This window comes from Pezoporus wallicus, unplaced genomic scaffold (assembly GCF_028554395.1).
Source record: "Pezoporus wallicus isolate ANWC-B61680 ecotype Strahan unplaced genomic scaffold, APGP_CSIRO_Pwel_v1 scaffold_6445, whole genome shotgun sequence".
Lineage (NCBI taxonomy): Eukaryota > Metazoa > Chordata > Aves > Psittaciformes > Psittacidae > Pezoporus > Pezoporus wallicus.
The window spans coordinates 1,418,103-1,437,369 of NW_026641753.1; the positions used below are offsets into that span (position 1 = coordinate 1,418,103).

The 19,267-nt window shown below is 40.7% G+C and overlaps 1 protein-coding gene across 3 annotated transcripts; it reads left to right on the forward strand.

Moving 5' to 3' along the window:
* On the forward strand, positions 1-16,054 carry LONRF3 (LON peptidase N-terminal domain and ring finger 3). 3 transcript variants are annotated; one of them, XM_057425140.1, is made up of 12 exons: positions 2-667; positions 1,665-1,783; positions 2,338-2,460; positions 4,618-4,773; positions 6,191-6,434; positions 7,119-7,209; positions 10,231-10,345; positions 10,768-10,889; positions 11,519-11,677; positions 12,716-12,878; positions 13,711-13,860; positions 14,577-16,054. In XM_057425140.1, exons 1-12 carry the CDS (start codon positions 34-36, stop codon positions 14,733-14,735), a joined length of 2,235 nt encoding a protein of 744 aa, XP_057281123.1. In that variant the 5' UTR covers positions 2-33; the 3' UTR covers positions 14,736-16,054. The 3 variants fall into 3 exon arrangements, with proteins under 3 accessions (XP_057281125.1, XP_057281123.1, XP_057281124.1); XM_057425142.1 differs by lacking the exons at positions 13,711-13,860; positions 14,577-16,054 and adding an exon at positions 13,081-13,227 and having other exon boundaries at positions 1-667; XM_057425141.1 differs by lacking the exon at positions 4,618-4,773.
* Positions 16,055-19,267: the final 3,213 nt, after the last annotated feature.

The window sequence follows — 19,267 nt, forward strand, 5'->3', positions numbered from 1 at the left end:
CCGCCGCCCCGCACCGCTAGAGCCGCCGCGGCCATGGGCTCCCACCTGCCGCCGCAGCAGCGTCCGGAGCCGCCGCTGGTGCTGCAGCTGGCGGCTGGGGCTCTGCAGGCACAGAACTTGGAGCTGTCGGGCGGCGGCCTGGGGCCCGAGTGGCAGGTGCTGCTGGGGCGCGCCGACGCGCTGGCGTTCGGTGGGCGCCTGCACGAAGCGCTGCCGCTGTACCAGCTGGCGTCCCGGCACCAGCAGCTGCGCGCCGAGCAGCTGGAGAAGCTGGTGGAGTGCCTGGCGCAGAGCGTCCGGATCAAAGAGGGGCTGCCAGCCGCCGGGAGCGGCCCCCCGCAGCCCCGCGAGTGGGACGTCTTCAGGTGCCGCAAATGCCAGGGCTTCCTCTTCGAGCCCGTTTCCTTGCCTTGCGGACACACGTTCTGCAAAAAGTGCCTGGAGAGGGACCGAGCGGCAGAGTCCCGCTGCGTCCTGTGCAAGGAGGAGGAGGGCGGCGCGGCGCCCGGGCAGCTCCCGCGGGTCAATGTCATCCTCAGCAACCTGCTGGCCAAGTGGTTTCCCTGCCAAGTGAAGGCTTCGCAGCTCAGGCACGAAGGGAACCTCCTCTACAAGGAGAAGAAGCTGCAAGCAGCCCTGCAGAAGTACAACGAAGCGGTCAGCTTAGGTAACGGCACCCACAGCCCGACGCCGGCCTCCGGGGGACGCGCTTCCCGGGACAAGTTTCCTCCGGCCAGGGCCAAGCTCCCGCTGAGTCCCCGCGGTGCTGGGCCGGGTGCTGGGCGGACGGGCGGCGGGGAGGCTAGGGGCAGCCCCGGGAGGGGCAGGGGCTCCCCGGCCCGCGGTGGAACTGGGTCAGGAGAGCAGCGGTTGCGTAAGCCGGAGCCCGCGGTCCGGCCGTTGTGTAACCGGCGGGGCCCGGGGACAGCGGCCGCAGGGCACGGGGGGGGGGGGGGTGGTCCCGGCTGGCACGCGGTTCCCCGTGGCCGCCCGTGACCGGTGAACTGCCGCAGGGGCTGTGTGGGGAAAACTTCTGGTGCGATCGTTTTCGTATAGTTTGAGGAAAGACAGCTGTAACCCAGCCCATAGTAAGTGGAAATTAAAGTCGAGGTATTACCGGTAAGCGCTCAATTATTGAGTGTTCTGAAAGAGTGTACAGCCTTAATCTGGTACATACTGTGTCTTGATGCTACAACACACTGTGTGTAACCAGCAGATCGCTTCACCCACACTGTCATAGCATTACCCCATTCCTATAGTTACACTTGTTTTCCTGTGTTGAGCTTTGGCATGAAAAGATCCTCACATATTACTTGAAAACTTTGATGCTAAAAATGTTGAAACTCCTCTCTACAGCAGGACAGCATTCCTATTGGAATGTATCTTGTGTGTTTCTATCACCCATCTGATCCTCAGTCAGAGCTGGTAATTTATTGTGTGAGCGTCTCGTGGTTTATTTATGCAATGTTCCCTGCAGTTATATAAGGCATAGCTGACGTCTTGTCTGGAGTTACCCAAAGAGGTTTTCATTTAGTACGTAGTTATTAAAAAAAAAAAAAGTGTATTTTGTAGGTTTTTACAACTTAGAACCCAAAAAAAAGAATAAAGTTTATGTAACTGATTTTTAACTTGCTTCCATCAACCTATTTTCCTGTTTCTTACAGCTCCAAATGACCACTTGCTCTACAGCAACCGGTCCCAGATTAACTCGACTTTGAAAGCTTGTGAAAATGCGCTTCATGATGCAGAAACAGCGTGCAGACTCCAGCCATACTGGTTGAAAGTAAGTCCTGACTCCAGCTGTACTTAAAACCTTGATTTGACCTGGATAGAAGCCTATTAGAATGGTCAGACAGCTGGACTGGAGTGAGGCTTTACATCCTGTCACTTCTTGGCTTCCTGTGACTTGCAGGCATTCAGCTGTGATACTTCTGGGGCGCAGGAAAACAGTGATAATCCTAGAGGATAAACTGAGACTATTGTCTTTGACCTGCATGAATCTCGAGTTTGTGAGCACTCTCCAAAAATCCCATGCTGTGCTTGCATCATTATATAAGGATGTAATGATAAATTTAAGAGATTAATTTGGGGAAGTAGATTTCTCCAAGGTCAGTTTGGCTCAAGTGCTCTGAGAGCATACTTGAGAGTTAGAGAATATCCTAGTTCTTCCTGTAAGTTAAAAACCCAAGCACTGATGGTGTCGTGGTATAAGAGACGTTTATAGTGATTCCCCTGCCTAACTTTTTCTTCTCTGGAAAGATCTTTTGTAACTTCACCTTGGCTTTAGTGCACGTTCTCATGACCAAAGGTGCCAACTATGGATGTGTTTCGTTGCAGGGTCACCTAAGGAAAGGACAAGCACTAGCTAATCTAGGGAAAACAGAAGAAGCTTTAAGAGAGTTTCTGTTCTGCCTTGCTCTAGATACTGGGAACAAGACTGCCAAGTCTGAGGCACAAAAGGTGAGTTCCCTAGATCATCCGGAGCTGTGTTCCTGTGTTCAGTGGCATTTCATAAAGGAGGATAATTTTTTTTTCTTCTCTTTTCCCTTCTCTGTCATTACTGCAAAAAGCTGTATGGAGACGTGTATCCCGACTGTTGTTAAGATTTGAGTTGTATATTGCTTGAAGATAGAGAGGTAGCAAGAAAACATACTCAGCAGACACTGTGTGGAAACAATTACTCACGGTGTTAGCATTGCCAAATTTGAAGTAAGACTGATTTTGTTAATAACTCACCCACAGACTGTTGTGTTTCTCTACGTTGAATTTTTAATCTGTTTCCTAGTGTGGCCATGTCTCACCAGTGACAGTGCAGCAGAGGAGGGGTTGCTGTGGAATGTTGTATCAGGCCATTGACTGGCAGAATGCAACACGCAGCACCCTTCAAACTCCACTTGGGAGCAGCAGCTCTCTTCCTACTGCCAGTGGTACTGCACCCAGGATCAGTGTGTGAAGGAGGCATGAAAGGAAGCATGAAAGGAAAGAAGAGCTGGTTTAAGATAGCTTTTAAAGATTGCTAATAATTAATGCTAAATAAGCAACAAAATGGATCTGCAGTGAGACTTTTTACAGTAACACCCTAAAATGTGGTGTGTGGATTCTCCAGCAGCTTTTGTGAAGACTACTTTGTTTTGCAGCCCCTCAAATCTCTGATTTCCTGTGAATCAGTGTTTTTGACATTTAGCCTTTTTTTTTTGTTGTTGTCATAGGTAAAAGCCTCAGTGTCACAGGGATAGTTTATGGTAATAAAATGTAATGTGCTATTTTCCTTGTACGGAATTTTCTTTTATGGCAGTGCATTCAGGCTTTTCTCCATCATTGGTGGGATAGGAACTTTGAGGGTTCTGTGTGCTGCAATAAATAAAGCTTTCTGAAAGCATGGTAGAATTCTTACAGTAAAGCACTGTTCATGAAGGAAACAGAGAATATAGCCTGGATGGCTGTAGACCAATCAAATTTTTATCTCATTTTTGCATATGGTTGAGATTTCCATCTCCTGTGGGGTCCTTGTCACAGATACTTGGGAGTTTTGGTTGGTTGGGTTTTTTCCTGGTAGGTTCCATGCAGCTTTCACTGTCATTGTGTCATGGTTTGTTCTCACAGTCACGCTGGGAGAGTTCCTGTGCACTTGAGCAAAAAGAGCAGGAACAAACAAATGTGTTTCTAATTTCTGACTCCAAATAGCCTTATCCAAGACACCTCACTTCTGAGCACTGGGGCTCTGAGGAAAAAAATAGGCTTTTTATGACAGCACTCATCAGACAGAGTTCATCCATGGTTCTACTGGGTCACTTCCAAGGCCATTTGCATAACAATGAAATGCTACATTTTACCAAATTCTTGGTGTGCAGCTGTGATTTTCTGCTGGTATTAACTGTCCATGTTAGTTTTGACACAGTGTGATCCTGTGGAATCCTTTTTGGCTTTAAAAAGGTACCTTTGCTGTCATGTGGCTTCCTCAGGAATCAGCAGGATCACCTCAGCATGTTGAAAGTAGTTTGGGGAGTGTAAATCTTCCATTCAGCACTGCTTCTTTCCTTAAACAATCATCTGAGAGGCTATGCCATACAACTGGCTACAGGGTGCTACTCAAAACGAATGCACTTATTTTCTGATAGAATGAAGAAGTAGTGTTTTTCTCCTGCCGACATTTTCTTGTTTCCTCATGTAAGTGAATTAAAAACAGCTGCAATTTACAATATCGGAGACGTTTACTTCACTGAACTTGGATTAAGCCTGTGAGATGAGTGCTCTCTGTACTAATAAACCCCAGTGAAAGCTTCTGAGGTGCAGCAAAAAACATGTTTAAGATGGATGTTAGTAATTTCTGGTGAGCTTATGGCCTGCACGACAAAGAGGACAAAGACATGTGGGTGTCACATCCCAGAATGGTTAATAACTTTATGGGCTTATTTAATTCTGAAAATGTCTCTTGCTGTCTGTTCAGCCTATATTGCATTAGCTCTTGCACTTTTTGTTCTTACCCTTGTCTAAAGGGCTCTTTAAATGGTTTTAACAAAATCAAGGATGCTTCTTTCAGTTCTTCCTTTACTTGCTTTTTCATTTGAGGTTGCAAGGAAGGAACTAAGCAGTGAAGTATTCTGTTTTATATCACAGCTTCTACTTAGTTTGTTTTCACTCATCCCGGGAAATGCTCAGGAACACTTACCCGATATCCTGCAGCTGTTGTCACATCACTCTAGATTAAAGGGGAATCTCCTAAATTCAGTGGGATCTGGAGGCACCAGCCATAACCTACAGAGGTTGCTCAAGGTAAAAACCAAGTCTGATGTGTGGTTCTTAATTCGTGTGTGTTTTATGTTCACATTGGGAAGCCTTCTCTCCTTTTTCGCCTATGGGAGACAGGAGGATACATTTTCTCAGATTTTTACCAAGTTTCAGAAGATTACAAGAAAGTGTTGACTTACTGAAGTCTCCTTATCTGGCTTCTTTTTCTTTAGTAGAAGTCCTCTGGTGTAGTACTGGTAATATTTATGCCAGAATTGAGTGGGTTCTAGTCCTGTAACTGTCTTTAGCTCTTCCAAGTAGTTGGCAGTGGGAAAGGGCCTCTGAAGACTGGATTGAGATACCCTCCAAAGCTGTGAAATGCTAAAATCTGGGGTTTCAGCTTCAACTATAATTGATGATGTCAGTGGCAAAACTATCCTGCCTTCAGATTCTGTACACTGCTTAGAGATTATTCTAAAGCCATGTAAGATGTATTAGCTGCTCTGTAAGTTTGGTTTCATAGCTGTAGTTTTGTAGATGGCTGTAGAGGTTGGCATCCATGGGTTCGTAAGGACCACTTTTGCTTCACTGACATCTGAACTTTGGGGATAGGTTTGGCATATACACATATATGCATATAGATGTGGGAGAAAACTTCACTAGTCCTCACAAACGAAAATGGCAGGTTTTGAGCAGCCTTGTTGAGACTGATAAGAACACTCGGTGACTTTGCCTTCTGGAAAGGCTATTAGGACATTCTGACAAGAAATCCTTTTGTATGACCCCTTAATGAGGGACAGGTCACTCATCTTTCTGCGTGTTACACATTGCCACAGCTTCTGATCACTATCCATAGTATCTACTTTTGGGTTCACCTGGGGAGTTGATGTGACAAGCTGATAGGGGATGTCCTGTATAATGGCTGCTCCGGATTGTTCTGTAGCCTTAACAGGATGAAGTCTCCTCATTTTAGCCTTTGCAGAATAAATCTGACTTGCTAAAGGAAGCTCTGTGCATTTTTTCTGTTACAAATTTTGTGTGTTTATACTGCTTCCTTAAAATAAATTCACATTGTTTTGGTTGTTTTTGATACTTGATACCATCATTATGTTATACGCAATATGCATTTCCCCATAGGTTAAGGGATAACAATATTTAGCCTGAGATCTGGCCACATTTCTGCCTGAATCAAGTTTCATGACCAAGCTATAAAGCCGTACATAAAGGCTGAAAATATTCAGTGCCATGGTGGGGTTAGGATGGGTGGGGAGAGCTAATAGTTTGCCTTTTTTTTTCCCCTCCATTACAAGCAGGCCCTGACAATAATTCTCAAACTGTTGCTTCTTGACCTACAAAGTCCTTCCTGGTGATCCATAATGTTAAAGACTTGTAATAGGTTTGGGGCTTTTTCCTTACCAAGTTGTTGTAAGATTAGTCCAATGTCAGACCTCTCTTCACACAGGTAAATGTGGAACAGAAAAAAGGTTTTTCCATTCAAGAGGAACCAAACGTAACTACTTCTGGTAGTTTGAGGAAATCTATACAAATTACAGAGAGCAAAAAGGACTGCTCGCAGGAGGAGAACAAACTCACCTCCATGCCGGAATCTACCTTCCTCATTTCTGACAAGTGCAGCCTCTTGAAAAGGAAGTGCTGCTCGGAGGAGATGCGAAATGCTGAGCTCCCCTGCAAAGTGATGAAGAAAGGTATGTTTGTTTGCTTACAGGGTAAGTTTCATGGCATGCAATCAGTAGAAATTTTGCTTTTATACAAATTAGAGGAAGAGGGTCCAAATTGCACTTTGGCTTTGTGCGTTTTCCCTTTAGTCTAATCAGGGCAGCACGCGGAATTTTTGTGTACATTAAAAACAAAAAATAGTCTAAAAGCGGGTAAGAAGTTCGGGTCTGCCGATGTTCGTTCCTCATCAGAGATCTGAATCTTTTAAGGAATATGAGTGTCACACGTGGTCTTAGCACTTTCTGCATCACTGAAAAAAGTTTGCTTAAAAGCACAAGTTGTTTGTTGCTGATATCTGGCCTTGTTTTCATGCTGTAGGATATGTTTACAATGGTAGGACAGAAGAATGTATCTCACTTCCAACACCAATGAAAAAAATGGTTTGACATGAATTGTTAATGCAAGGCTAAATTCAGCCCTCTGTAAGTGGGTATAATGCCACCAAAATGAAGAGAAGGTATGCTGATTTGTGCCAAGGCTGAACTTGATGCTTTGCGTAGAAATTACTGTAATGATGCTTAATGGTTCAGTAACTTGCAAGTGTATACAACACAGATTTAAGTATTGGCTGCTGCTTGTAGTTACACAGAATATCACTGTGTTTACCATACTTCTGCTCAATTACACTGTAATATGTTTTCTGTTATTGATAGATACAGTTGATACTAAGGGAAACGGTGCTGGACAACATACTCCATTTGAATTTGTGGATCCATCAGATTTGGACTGCTCCCTATGTATGAGGTATCTGTTGTTTTCTCATGGATGTCTAGCTTTTAAGCTGTCTCTCTTTCCCTTTTATGACCTAGAGATTTTCTAGTTTACTTGGTAATTTTTCCCTTTGTCATGAAATTAGTTTTTATTGTAATTGCTGTGGCGTTTCTAGACCTGTTCATCAACACTTGATGAATAGGAACTTCTTGATCTCTTCTAGGCTAGTGATTGTTTAGGAAAGGGCACATGAGGGTTATGCCTGTTAGTGAAGGTCTCTGAAAGATTTCCTCTCATCACTTACACGTGGCCACCCGCTGACACACATAGTGCACAAAACCAGTTTGTCCTCTGAAGTCTGTACAGCCCTGCATGATGTTATATAAAGTTCAAAATAGCTGAAGAGACCACATCCAATGAATATTCCACATTTGCATGTAAAATACTATGTTGCTAGTATTGCAGTAGGAGAATCTTGCAAGCAAACAAGAGCATGTTTTTCTTTTATTACTTAAGAGATGTGCTCCTTTGTTTACCAAGGCCATTGATCCATTTGCTTCGTGATCTCTTCTTCTAGTCATCAGTTGTCCTTGGGGACAGCAACGACTTGATAAAACCAGTAGTTTTCAACTACATCTATTTTACTACTTGTTTGTAAAACACATTTTAACTTTGGAAAATATGCACGTGGGGTTTTGTTAACTGACTTGGAAACACTGGAAAGGTTTTTCACAGGGATCTTGACTTCTGCAGGGAGTGTAGCTTAGGTCTGTAGCTTTCATTACCCAGATTTATCAATAATGTATGTTTAGGTTAGATTTGCACTATATTTTAAATTCTTAACAGCAGACAGGCCTGTGCTTTGAGAAATGTGGAGTTGCTTGGTTGGTTGTTGGTATGCAGGAAGTGGGGGACATCTTCCATTTATCTCAGGGAAATTGAAACAGCTATTGTGTTTGATTTGGTTCTGCTTGGAATAAATTGGCTCTGCCCCCCTCCCTCTGCTTACAGCTGAAAAGTGAGCTGAGAGTTTATATAGCTGTCAAAACAATTGATACTGCTAAGAGCAAAACTTTCCCCTAACAGAAAGCCACAGAATTAGTCTTAGCTGATTTAGTGAGCCTGCATGTTTATGATCATTTTGTCAACAAAGCATTTTTCAGATGTTTTAAATAAAATTAATTAGCCCGACTTCTTCATCCTCTATGTTAAATCAGAAACAGCCAGACTACAATGCATTTGTAAAGGAATTAGGGAATTGGCAATCCTTGAGCTTACAATATAGAGGATGGCGATGCTGATCTGTAATTGCAATCACAAATACAGACCTTGCATCTAGGAGGATGTTAGCTTTGTAACATCGCTTCAATAATGAAGGCTTGTGCTAAGGCAAGTGTCACAAGATCTTTTCCTTGCTATTAATGCAGATTGATTATAATTGTTTCCTGCTGTGTTCTTCAGAGGTATTTTGGGGATTTGGATCCTAAGATACTTTGGACTAATTACCTAGTAACCTACTGACCTATTCACAATTAACTGCAAGAGCTGTTATTAACCTATTTGTCTGACAGTGGCTAAAATGTTATTGATCTACATTCACTCCAGCAGCAAGCGGAAGATAAAAAGTAATACTCAAAGCAGTGCACTGGTGGAAGAATGAGGGAGCATTACTCAGCAGGAGTGATTATTTAGTTTCTGCTGTTACAGTAGCTTAAATGATGTCATGAGAAATCTTGGTGTATGGTGTTTCTTTCTGCAAGTCATGAGGCTTGGTCCAGGTCCCTTTAGAGTCATTAGGAAGAAGCTGCTGCTGGCTTTTGAGAGACTTAGAGCAGAATCACACATTTCAACAGGACTTGCTTGTCTTTATGCTAACATTTCATATCCAGTAAGTGACTATGAAATTACATGTGCAAACCAGTGCTTACTGAAACATATTGTAGAATTCAGTATTTTACATAGTTGAAAGCAATAAGGGAGCCTTGGTGCAATAAAGTTTCCCTTCATAAAACAATTACTAAGGATTTTCAATTAAACAAGTCAAATTGCAATATAAACTGACAATCTTGTTAGGAGCCAGTTATGTTCTTGATTACACTCATAATAGATGCTAATAAATGTGAAATCCTACATACATAAACCCAAATGTGTAACAGGACTCAGTGTACTATTTTGACAAACTGTAATATTTTACAGTAAACTTGTAAGTTCACTTAAAATTAGACTAATATTTGAGACCTTAAAAGCTAGTATGTTGTAAAATACAGTATATGCCGAACAACCTATTTCCTAGTATCAAACACTTTCTATGAAAAAAAAATCCATATTATTTGCATCTCTTTAAGGTACTTACTGGCAAGGAAACACCACATTCCGTTAGCACATAAACATAATAATAAGTAAAAAACCCTTATATGAAGATAAGTGTCACAGAGGTACTTGAAATAGGTAAAGATTAGATATCATGATACATTGAAGACCTGGTCTTGTATATTGAAATACTTTTCTAGATGGAACAGGAGCCTAGTATCACTGATGCTCCAGAAAAGCGGTTGTTTGAAGGTTAAAACCTGTCTATTGCAACAAAACTGCTTTCCAAGTCCACATTAGAGTTGGCAATAACAGTTTATTGCAATCACTTATGTGGGCTATTACTGCAAATAGCTATTTTGTACTTAGCTCTACACATATGAGTAATCACATGATTTCCACAGTAATAGTTGTGCAAGTATTGCTCAATTTCATTAGAAAAAGTCAACTTCTGCTTCTATTTATCGCTCACGTAAAGGAAAATTAAATCCTGGCTTATTGGAAGCTAATGACAATATTCTCTCGCATTCACTGAAATCAGAGTTCATGAGCTGGTTTTGACATCAGGTAGCAATAAGAAAGTATAAGCTGAGTAAATTCAAGAGTTGATTGAAGAAACGAAAAGCAAGGAATAACTTTATCCCTGGAGCAGTTAAACTGGAGAATGAATACAGCTTTTTTGGTAGCAGCTTCTTTATTTTGGTACACAATATTATTGTTTTGGTTTTGGATTTTCCAATCCAGGCTCTTCTATGAACCTGTCACTACACCTTGTGGACACACCTTCTGTCTCAAATGTCTTGAGAGATGCCTAGATCACAACCCAAAATGTCCCCTGTGCAAGGAAGGGCTCTCGGAGGTAATGATGCTTGGATTTCTCTGAACGTAAATTCAAGGGTGACAGGAAATATTCAGAAACCTTTGATATTTCCTAACTAAAAAGAAATATAAGACTTTGACTTTAAATGCTCTTATGACTTACAAAGCATGGATAGTCTCCCCTGCTCAAGCCTTAGGGCCACACCTGTTCGTAGAAAATCTGTAGGTATTGTTACTTCCCAAATTTCCTCAGAAATGCCCATAACGTTCAATAGTTCAATAAAGTATTCAAATGCCCAGTAGTCCAATAAACAAGTCTTCAGTAGCATTGTTAGCTTAAAAAATCAATTTGATTTGCTATAGACGTAAAAAATGGAGCTAACAGACACTACCTTGTGCATAGGCACCATACACTCAAAATGCCACACGTTATTTCTAATTGCTTGTGTGTGTTTTCTGCAGTGCTTGGCTATGAGGAAATACTGTAAAACAGTATTAATGGAGGAGTTAATAGCTAGATACCTTCCAGAGGAACTCACTGAAAGAAGAAAGATTTATGAAGAGGAAATAGCAGAGCTTTCCAAGTATGTAATCCATTTATGTAAATTCCAATCTCCAATAATACTGCTGTTAACTGGGGAATGGCTCCTGCTACTGTAGAACACAACTTAAGATGCTGACAAAGGAGCTTCTTTCTTGGTATCATGTCATTTCAAAAAGAACAAGGGTCCAGGTGAAACTGTGCTTTGAGTTATCATAAAAACTGAGCCTGTGCTGAACAATAAAGAGGAGAAATCCAGAAGTAAATAGACTATAAAGCAATGTGGTTGCTTTCAGTGGCCTCCACAAAAGCCACAGAGTGAGACAGTAAGTGGAAGTCTCACAGGCTGGGGGTTGGAATGTACTAGGCAGGGAAGAAATGGGATTAAAAAGGTAAGAATACAGATGCATTAATTCTTTCACTACCAAACCCAGAAAGCGTAACTAAAAACTCTTCTGCTAGTAAGTTGTATATCACTTTCCATACTATCTACTTGATTAATGGGAAAAAAAACATTTTAGCTTTTACTTACTCCATTAAGAGTTTTATTCTAAAGATGTTTTAATCTCTATTTAAAGATATCATCATTTTAAACAATGTTATTGCATAAAATGTATTTTATACCTTATTAGTAGTTTGGTAAATGTCATATCTGATTTGTCTTTTTTATAGCCTAAACAAGAATGTTCCCATATTTGTCTGCACAATGGCTTATCCCACAGTCCCATGCCCTTTGCACATCTTTGAGCCATGTTATCGCCTGATGATTCGAAGGTGCATGGAGACTGGCACCAAACAGTTTGGAATGTGCATCAGTGACCCTGTAAAAGGGTGAGTGAGCTGCATGCTTGGACTATGTGATGTACCCTACTTAGTGTGGAGCAAGTCTCTTTTGAGAAGTGCAGAAAAGTCCATGGCTGTAATATATGTGATGGTTTTCCAGTAGAGAAAGTTTCTTCTTAATCATGCCAGTTAGAGACATGGAGAAGACTTGAGTTTCTCTCTTGACTACTTAGATTCTGACTAATATGACTGCCCAATTTTCTTGTAACACACATAGCTAGTGTGTATTGTAGAAAGTTGAGCTGCAGATCTCTTGTAATACATGAAAAGTGAAGTGTATTTTCTACTGTTTTGAAATCTGTTGGGTGCTTTGGCACAAGAAATCAAATTGAAGGGCATTAAGGTGTTTGGTAGGGTTAGGTTTTTTTAAATTATGAAAAGAACAGCTAAGCTATTGGGATACATTATATCCTCACTGTTCTGAATATAGCAGAAGCTGCAGGGGTACGTACAACAGGACCTTCATGAGGACTGGCTGAGCATTTACATTGAGCCATTTACAGTCAGTCTTAAGTAATTTGATCTTAATGCCTGTCTCTGTTCAGCTTTCCTCCCTTATAGTGTATACCTACAGGGTATGTATACGCCATAAAAAGTTTGAGGTACACAAAACACACCTACAAAGTCAAATCTGCTGAAATCGTGAGAAAAAGTTTTTCTTTACAGATTTTATAGTCCTTCCACAATTCTAGTATTCTGAACTGCACTTGTTTTTCACAAATTGAACCTATCAGGATTACAGAGAAAGTGTGTTGAAGCTGGATACCTTTCAGTTTTATAAGATGTTCCCTGTCTTCCACAACATGCAGTTAGTGTTAATCAGATTAGACAGCCTGAATCTTCCTGATAGTTTTGAAAACAATTGTGGAATAATTTGAACTGCAGCAGGTCAGTACTAGGAACAATAGAAATGAGCTGACACTGGTAAATACCTTTGTGGTAGGGACTGGCTGTATGGCAGTTCTGTGGAGCTAAGGGTGGAGAGAAATAAGACTTGTTTACTTGCTTTTGTTCTGATTTCAATAGGTTTGCAGATTATGGCTGCATTCTGGAGATAAGAAATGTGGAATTCTTTGCTGATGGTCGCTCTGTTGTAGACAGCATCGGCAAAAGAAGATTTAAAGTGATACAGCACAGCCAGCGTGATGGCTATAACACAGCTGATATTGAGTACATTGAGGATCAAAAGGTAAATGAAATATTTCATTTAAACTGTGTTACATGTGAAATTTAAGCACCTGTTTTCAGTGAGTTCTTACTTTTGTAGAACAGTTTCTAGTAAAACAAATTTCTGGTATTTATTAGCTGCTCATGTTTAAATATGGGAAACATAAGAGTTACCACAAGCATGCACACACACTGCCCATATACTGAGAGTGTTTTTCCTAGAGGTTTTTAGCAGAAAACAGAATTACATGAATCCAGGATGAAACTTTACCTCTCTCCTAGACATAATAACTGTGGTTTATAAGGGGGTTGGGAGAACCTGCCTCTATTTGCATGGAAGCTGATTAGAAAACTCCCATTAATATAGAAGGAGCAGGATTGGATCCACTACACCTTCAAAATTACTTACATTCATTCTTTCTTAAAAAGAATGACTGTAGTCAGTCAGAATATTCTGGGTGAAGTATGAGCTTTAGTGTACAATGGGAAGATAAAATGTCTACTCTGAGGAGCTGCTAATATTACAAACACAAAGCTTTGCATAATCTTCTGTGTACTGTGATGTTTCTGTAAAGTGTTTTTTACATAGCAATCAAGAAAGCACTTGTTCTGCAAATAGGTATCTTTGGTTTAGACTATAGGGTAAGAAGGTGAAGGATTTGATGGTGGGGAAATGGGGAGGAAGCAGAATGGGGGACACCAGCCTCGCTATTTGGATCCATCCCAGAACTCTTGCCGTTATTTTTCTTTATTTTCTCTATCCACTCCAGAAATTCCTAAAAATCAGTGTTGTGCCTTCCCCAACTTGCAGACTGAACCAACAGTAACCCTCCTCTTCTCTTTACTCATTTCAGGTGCAAGGACAGGAGTATGCTGCATTACTTGTTCTCCATGATTCTGTCTATGATCAGGCATATCTGTGGTTTAACTCCCTCAAGCAAGCACTCAAAAGTCGAATTCTCAGTCATTTTGGTCCAATGCCAGCTAAGGATCCTGACCCACAGGTACCCAGAATCAGTGGCTTATGTAACTTTAAGAGACAGAAATAGCAGGGATATCCGATAAACTGGGAGGCTCTGTGTTTTAAGATGAAAAAATGAATACTTTTAATTTATCCTGCATAAGCTAAGTATCTATGGTATGTTGCCAAGCACCAGTGGTACCACAGTTGTGAACAAAATGCTCATATTTAATGTTGGTAACTTCCTGAGACTACTGACCTGACTTTATTAATTCCAGGAGACTTAAATGCCTTTTTGCCTACTCCATTTCCCCAATTACATGACTGAGAGAAAACAGGCAAGAGGAAACAAGGACTGCAAATAGTAGGGATCCTAAAATAACAGATTATAAGATAAAGTGAATATACAGTAGTGTCATAAAGCATGAAGAAAGGAGGCAGGAATCCCAAGGAACTGGGTCAATAATAATATGGGAACAAAATACATTAAAAAAAATCTAGAAGGCCTAACCTATAAACTATTGCTAGAAATAGAAATGCAGATAGATAGAAAAAGCTTTCGTCTTCAACATCCTATTTTTAGGAAAGGTGTAAGTTGGTTGTAATTTGTTTCAGGCCAACCTGTAATCACAAGCCATTAGGTTGGCAAAGAAATGATCTGTTAGCTACATTGCTATCAAAATACTGTGTTAAAACAAGACTTAACCACCTCCGTGCATCCTAACTTTGTTTCCCTCTCCCCCCCGTCCCTTACCACAGGCTAATCCTAACGGGCCAGCATGGTGCTGGTGGGTCCTAGCTGTCCTTCCACTCGAGAACAGAGCTCAGCTTCCTTTCCTTGCCATGAAATCCCTCAAAGACCGCTTGAATGGCATCAGACGTGTCCTTACATTCATGTCTCGTACAAGATCACGGTGATGGTGAGAAGGAGAGCTGTGAAGTCTCCCACAGTACTTGACTGTAGACTGTCTCTTGTAACTTCATCTAACTGCAATAATGTCTTACAGATTTGAGTGTCAGGATGTTTCAAGCTTCAGTGTGAAAGAAAATGAGTTATAAAGAGCAAGGGATGTTTATGGATACTTCAGTAGTTTCCATTTGGAACTCTGAGATGATTACTCAATCACTGCACTGCTAAATTAATAACAAATGTGATAGAACAAAAAGTGATCTTGTTTGCCATAAACCTTTTAAAAAGCTTAAGAGGTTTTTATTTATTATTTTTTTTAGTGGATAAAGGATAAACTGCAGTTTAATGTGAAGCAGAAATAATAATGTTAATGCATTATTTCAGTGAACTGCAAAGTCTTTTATTCCAAATGGTTCAGGTTTTATATAACATTGTATAAAATAATGTTCACAACTTCCGTTTGATAATTTATTTTTGCAATATGATTTTTTGTTTCAAAATGTATATTATTTATGTGTTCATTCTCTAAAGGAAAGTGAGCTGCTCTATTTATTTATAGTGTTTTTACCCTGTATTTATGACTGGGGCAAAATGTTGATTCTAGCAGTATACAAGCAACTGCTTTGATAATTTTTCAGATATTTGTGTTCAAATAATGAATGTTTTTCTACTTACCCCCAGTTCTACTGTAGCTTAAGAAGGATTTTTTTCCCCTTGAAACAGCCTGCCATAAAGTCTTTGAATACACAGATTATGTCTGAGATATTTCAGGCACAGTTGTTGGATCTTGATCCTACGCTTGCCACTGGGTTCCTGGTATCACAAAACAGTCAAGCACATGCTTAACCTTAAGCATGAGTATTGAAGTGCTTGAGAATATTCAAGTCTTGATGTCAGTGGGGATTTGCTGTAGTGGTGACAGAAGGATCTATCCCTGAGTTTTCACAGAACAGAGAATAACTTGGAGTTAACTTTATGTCTGAACTCTCTTGAAGAATGGATAATGGCTACAATCAGCTGTGAAGAAAGAGCCACAATATATGGGGAGTGGCTTCTCCTAAAGAAAACTGGAAGTTATTGGTATCATTTCATCGTAGGCTACTACATAATTTTTTTTAATTTTATTTTTTAATTTTTAATTTTTTTTTTTAACTCTTGTTGCTGTTAACATCAGTTTTATTTCTCATAATTGTTTGGTGGGATTTGGCTTTGGAGTGTGTATATGTGGCGGGTGGGGGGAGTTATTTTGAACTGTAGGACTCAGAGGGCAGATTTTTGTCACATGAGAAGGATTATGTTGTAATAAATGCTATTTATTTCACCCCAATCTTCAGGTTTCTGTTAGCTTCAAATCTCTACCCAGCCACTGCGTTTCTCTTATGAGATTGGGTAGTGTTGCTGATAATTAGCTCTCAAGAAAAACAAGTGAATTTTAGTGTGATTACTTCCAGCTATAAAGAAGGTAAAAAACAGAGCAGAAATGAGAACAGGAAGTATCTTGGGTTTGATTTTCATCCTGTTTTAAATCAATAGTTCATATACTTGTTTTGCTGTTTTTATTGCTTTCAGTGCACCACTTTCTGGAACTGATCTTGCCTCCATCTGACTTTTGACTTCTCACTGATTTGAGTGTGAGCAGAACTGGGCCTTTTGTTCTAAGCTACTGTTTTCCTTTTCAGTGGCAAAAACAGAATGAATTGAGAATGTTATGGAATGCTACAAATGTCTTTATTTCACCCAGGAGAGCACTCTTTGCCATTCCATGCCTTTATGAAAAAAATGCAGTAGAATTTAATGTCAATGACATCATCAGAAATATTTATTAGTTAAAAATAATTTCCATACTGCTAAGTTTTCATAAAACTCCCTTTGTTCCCCCTGTTCTGTAGAACTTTTCAACAAGGGTACCAAAGAAAGGAATGGAAGACAAACATGTTTCAACCTTGTGATGCAAATGGAGTACATATCCTGTATTTGCATTGGGCTACTCTAGAAAGGCTACAACTTATTTCCATACTGCTAGACTGCTGCACTTCTTCCATAGGTGGTACTTTACAGGCTTCTCTGTAAACAATGTATAGAAATACATACAGGTATTTTTGAGGTTCAACAAGGAAAAATGCCAGGTCCTGCATTTGGGGCTACAACAACCCCACAATGCTCCAGGCTAGCGGAAGAGTGGCTGGAAAGCTGCTTGGGGGAAAAGGACCTGGGGGTGCTGATTGATAGAGCTGAACATGACCCAGCTTGTGCCCAGGCGGCCAACAGCACCCTGGCTTGTATCAGCACTAGTGTGGCCAGCAGGGCTGGGGCAGTGATCATCCCCTGTACTCAGCACTGGTGAGGCTGCACCTCAAATCCTGTGTTCAGTTCTGGGCCCCTCACTACAAGAGAGACATTGAGGTGCTGGAGTGGATCCAGACAAGGGCAATGGAGCTGGTGAAGAGCCTGGAGCACAGCTGTGATGAACAACTGAAGGAACTGGGAGTGGTTTAGTCTGGAGAAGGCTCCGGGGGAGACCTTACCACTCAACAAGTAACAAGTGATAGGACAAGAGGAAACAGCCTCAAGCTGCACCAGGGGATGTTTAGAATGGATATTAGGAAAAATTTCTTCACTAAAAGGGTGCTCAGGCATTGGAACAGGCTGCCCTGTAGTGGTGAAATCACTGTCCCTGAAAGTGTTCAGAAACTGTGTAGATGAGGCCCTCAGTGACATGGTTTAGTGGTGGACTTGGCAGTGCTCGGGCAAAGGTTGGACCTCACTATCTTAAAGGTCTTTTCCAAGCTAGTTGATTCTATGATTCTACATGTTCTGAACAAAAACAAGTGTATGGTGGCTGACACCTACTAAAGCATTTGTCTTCAGAAGTCAATAACAAAGTGATTTCTACTTGTTTGGAAGTGGAGCTGCATTAAATGCAATTCTTCCTTAAACCATTATGTATTATTAGATAACATAAGGGGCCCACATCTCTCCCATAGGAAAAAGCTTTCTGTTACTTCTATCTGTGAGAAAAGGACTTTAGATGTCTATTTTAAACAGTTTTCTCACTGATGTCATTGTTCTTTTCCTCTGCGTGCTGCATCTTCTACATACTTATATTCTGCCTACTTTGTTGATTTAGAAATTTGCATGGAAAGAATCCTTGCTTTTAAAAGTGAGTACTGTCCTCTCTATCAGCCTTCACTAAAAATGCCAGAATTTCCTAAGCAGAAACTCATGTCATAAATCATAATGTATCATAAATGCCCAGTGCATCGGTTGCAACCTGGAAACACTGGACCTACTGCATATAATGCATACAGTTGATCTGCATATGCACAACAAACATGTCAAGAAAGTTCATCTGTACATGTTCAGTGAGATTCTGTCTGGGACTGCTCTATGGCCACACATCTCAGATTAATGGCTAAAGTCTGCAAGTTCCATCAGAAGAAAAAGCAGATTTGCTAGAGAACACAAACCTGTCCAGGGAAAGGTGGACAAAGAATAGCCTTCGCCTTCAGTGAGTTGAGACAGTTTCAGTAATGAGGTTTAAAACCCCCAAAAATCTAGTTATGCCACTGTATTGCTTGGGGTTTTTTTCAGTTGTCTGAATCAGGACATAGATGTAAATTACATTGATTATAAGCATGAATAAGCAGCTAAGCAGATTTAAAAGTACCTTCACTTATAGAAACAGCATTGATCAGATGAAATACTAATTGGGGGAGTATTTTATTTAAGCTTCTCACATTTTTTGAGACACCAAACCCAGTCTTGCTCATCTTTTTAAAAGAAAGAAAAAATGACTCAAAGTTACATATCTTGTGTGACCAGAAGTATTGATTAATCTTTGTTGTGAGGGCCTAAGTAACACACTGGCTTCTTGGAAAGGACTTTTGTAGTTTTTAATAGTGAAATGATGTAATGGTGTGATAGGCCATTATCATTCTAAGTCGTAAGAGATATTCTGGTCGGTCTTGTAGAAGATCCTCTTACTTTTGTTTTCATTTTAAGTGCTGGTATCTTCCACTACCTTGTAGCAGTAAGAGACACTAGCTGTCATAGTGAATGACTGACCTATTCCTTGGGTTATCCTTCTGTCCTGTATGACTGCTTACTAATGGAACACCTAAACCATGGGTTTCTTAATCCAAAACAAAAACCCTACAAACCAAACATGGATTTGGATGTAGCAGGTCTGGCTTAATCTGTACTGTAAAGAAAGAGCTTTAAAATGTTTTGTTTAGATGGTCTTTTCATAGAATCATAGAATCCAAGGTTGGAAGGGACCTCAAGGATCATCTGATCCAACCTTTCTTGGCAAAAGCATGGTCTAGACAAGATGTCCCAGCCCCCTGTCCAGCCCAGTCTTAAAGGTAGCCCGTGTTGGGGTATCTGCCACTTCCCTGGAGAGGTAATTCCCATAGCTATTTGCTGTCATTGTGAAAATTCTTCCTTTTACTGATTTCTACCTGGTGCTGAAGTTTTGCTGGCATTTAACTGAATGAAAGACAGGAGTTGTTTAAATGCAGTGTTTAGGAATGGAGAACGT

Bases quoted from the DNA above. Each gene is read 5' to 3' on its own strand.
- LONRF3 (XM_057425140.1), top strand. From the start codon at position 34: ATGGGCTCCCACCTGCCGCCGCAGCAGCGTCCGGAGCCGCCGCTGGTG. The intron at 4,774-6,190 runs GTAAAAACCAAG...CTCTTCACACAG, and splicing joins ACCTACAGAGGTTGCTCAAG to GTAAATGTGGAACAGAAAAA. The intron at 11,678-12,715 runs GTGAGTGAGCTG...TGATTTCAATAG, and splicing joins ATCAGTGACCCTGTAAAAGG to GTTTGCAGATTATGGCTGCA.